Raw genomic sequence first — 1,831 nt, forward strand, 5'->3', positions numbered from 1 at the left:
TTGTAAAAGAAAGAGTCAATCGATGTGGCAAACTTCATTGCTGTCTTATTTTAAAAAATTGCCACAGCCATCCCAAACCTTCAGAAACCACCACCTTGGTCATTCAGCAGCCATCAATATCGAGCCAAGACTCTCCACCAGCAAAAAGATTGCAATATTCTGAAAGCTCAGATGAGGATTAGTATTTTTTAGCAATAAAGTATTTTTAATTAAGTATTTTTTAATTTTTTAATGTACACTGTTTTTTTAGACATAATGTTATTGCACACTTAATAGACTACAGTATAGTATAAGCGTAACTTTTATATGCACTGGGAAGGCAAAAACTTCATGTGACTTGCTTTATTGCAGCAGCCTGGAACCAAACATGCAGTATCTCCAAGGCTGCACCTGGTCCCCCAAGTCCTCAGTTCAAGACTACATTCCCCAGCTCTTTCAGTAATCCAAATAAAATGGCTCCCCAACACTGTACTATCCTGACTTTATTTTTACATGTTAAGATTTCTTATAAAAATCTCATCTGAACCAGACAGCTAAAGTGGATTTATAAATCAATTTTAGATAACTGAGGTACACTTTTTTAAAAATAAATGTATGATGTGGGTCTAAGTCATTCTGAAGTAAAGTACTTTTGTAAGAAACTTGGCAATAACTCACCATAGACATCTGAGGGTCAGGAACTTTCACTATCTCAAAGCTGGTTAAAATTGGAGATGACTCATCACCATCCTGGATTACAGTGTAATAAGTCAAAAAAAAGCAAATAAATAAAATTTAACCAAATGATAAGAAATAATACATGATAATGTATATTCCAATGTATTTTAATTCCATGTAATGAACATCACTCCTTCCTTTAAGAAAATTATTCTTCCTCTTACTATATTTTAAAACATATCTATTTTTTACCTTTTGTTACTTATAAAATATTTTGGAAAAAATAAACTCTAACAATAAAAATTTGTAATGCAGTTTTTAGGAATATGAGGTCTAGAAATTAGATTGTTTTTGTCTTTTTTTTTAAACTCTATGATGACCACAGGTCAAAAATAATATGTCCTAATTTTCAAACATGGAACAAGAAACCACAGAGCATAATTAAAATATTGTGCAATGGATATGTTACATCACTTCCAAACACTACTAAGTGGATGTTGGTAAGTTCAAATGATCACAACTAAGTTCCATTCAGAGAAGAATTTTAAGTGTGGGATTAATGTTACTCAAATTTATATACAGGAAGAGACTCAGCAGCATTGCTTCTCACAGAGGCACCTAACTCAACATAATGCAAACTTCAATAAAGAGAATCAATTCTTAAGAAATAAAGCTGTCTTATTTTGTTGGTATTATCATTTTTGAAGAATGTTGGCTTTTATTTTTATGCAATTCAGGCAAGAAAGGTAATTCAGTATAATAAATGTCACTGCATACATACTGGAAAGGCTAAACTAATTAAGGTAAAAATTCGTTTCCTCACGATTGTACAACCAGAGGTAAGATTTTTTGTCAATTTCCAAATGCTACTATATTTTCAATTTTAGATATGTTCAACAAAATCAGGAGACACTGAAAAGGGGGAAGTATTGTGACTTTAGTTCAGTAATTGAGTCTTAGAGAAAACCACAAATTCCCACAGCAGTTGTTTAACAGGCTGGTTCTTAGTCACAACACCAGAAAACACATTTATCAGCCCAACTGTGACAAGTAATCTTCACTAAAGCTATCTGTCACAAAAGACAGGTGACAAGAAAGTCTATTTCCATTAGATTCAATACACTGGCCCAGCAATCTTTATACTAAGTGGAAGTATGACAGGGTAGGTACACAG

General features: G+C 32.6%; 1 protein-coding gene across 5 annotated transcripts in view; it reads right to left on the reverse strand.

Moving 5' to 3' along the window:
- Positions 1 to 1,831, reverse strand: part of PIK3C3 (phosphatidylinositol 3-kinase catalytic subunit type 3) — a 139,571-nt gene that overhangs the window by 97,283 nt on the left and 40,457 nt on the right. For all 5 annotated transcript variants that reach the window (XM_023531417.1, XM_011361284.2, XM_011361278.2 and 2 more), the window contains one exon: positions 658 to 729. In XM_023531417.1, coding sequence (XP_023387185.1) covers positions 658 to 729 — 72 coding nt within the window. The remainder of the gene's footprint in view (positions 1 to 657; positions 730 to 1,831) is intronic.

The sequence above is a fragment of the Pteropus vampyrus genome, unplaced genomic scaffold (genome assembly GCF_000151845.1).
Source record: "Pteropus vampyrus isolate Shadow unplaced genomic scaffold, Pvam_2.0 Scaffold3, whole genome shotgun sequence".
Classification (NCBI taxonomy): Eukaryota; Metazoa; Chordata; class Mammalia; order Chiroptera; family Pteropodidae; genus Pteropus; species Pteropus vampyrus.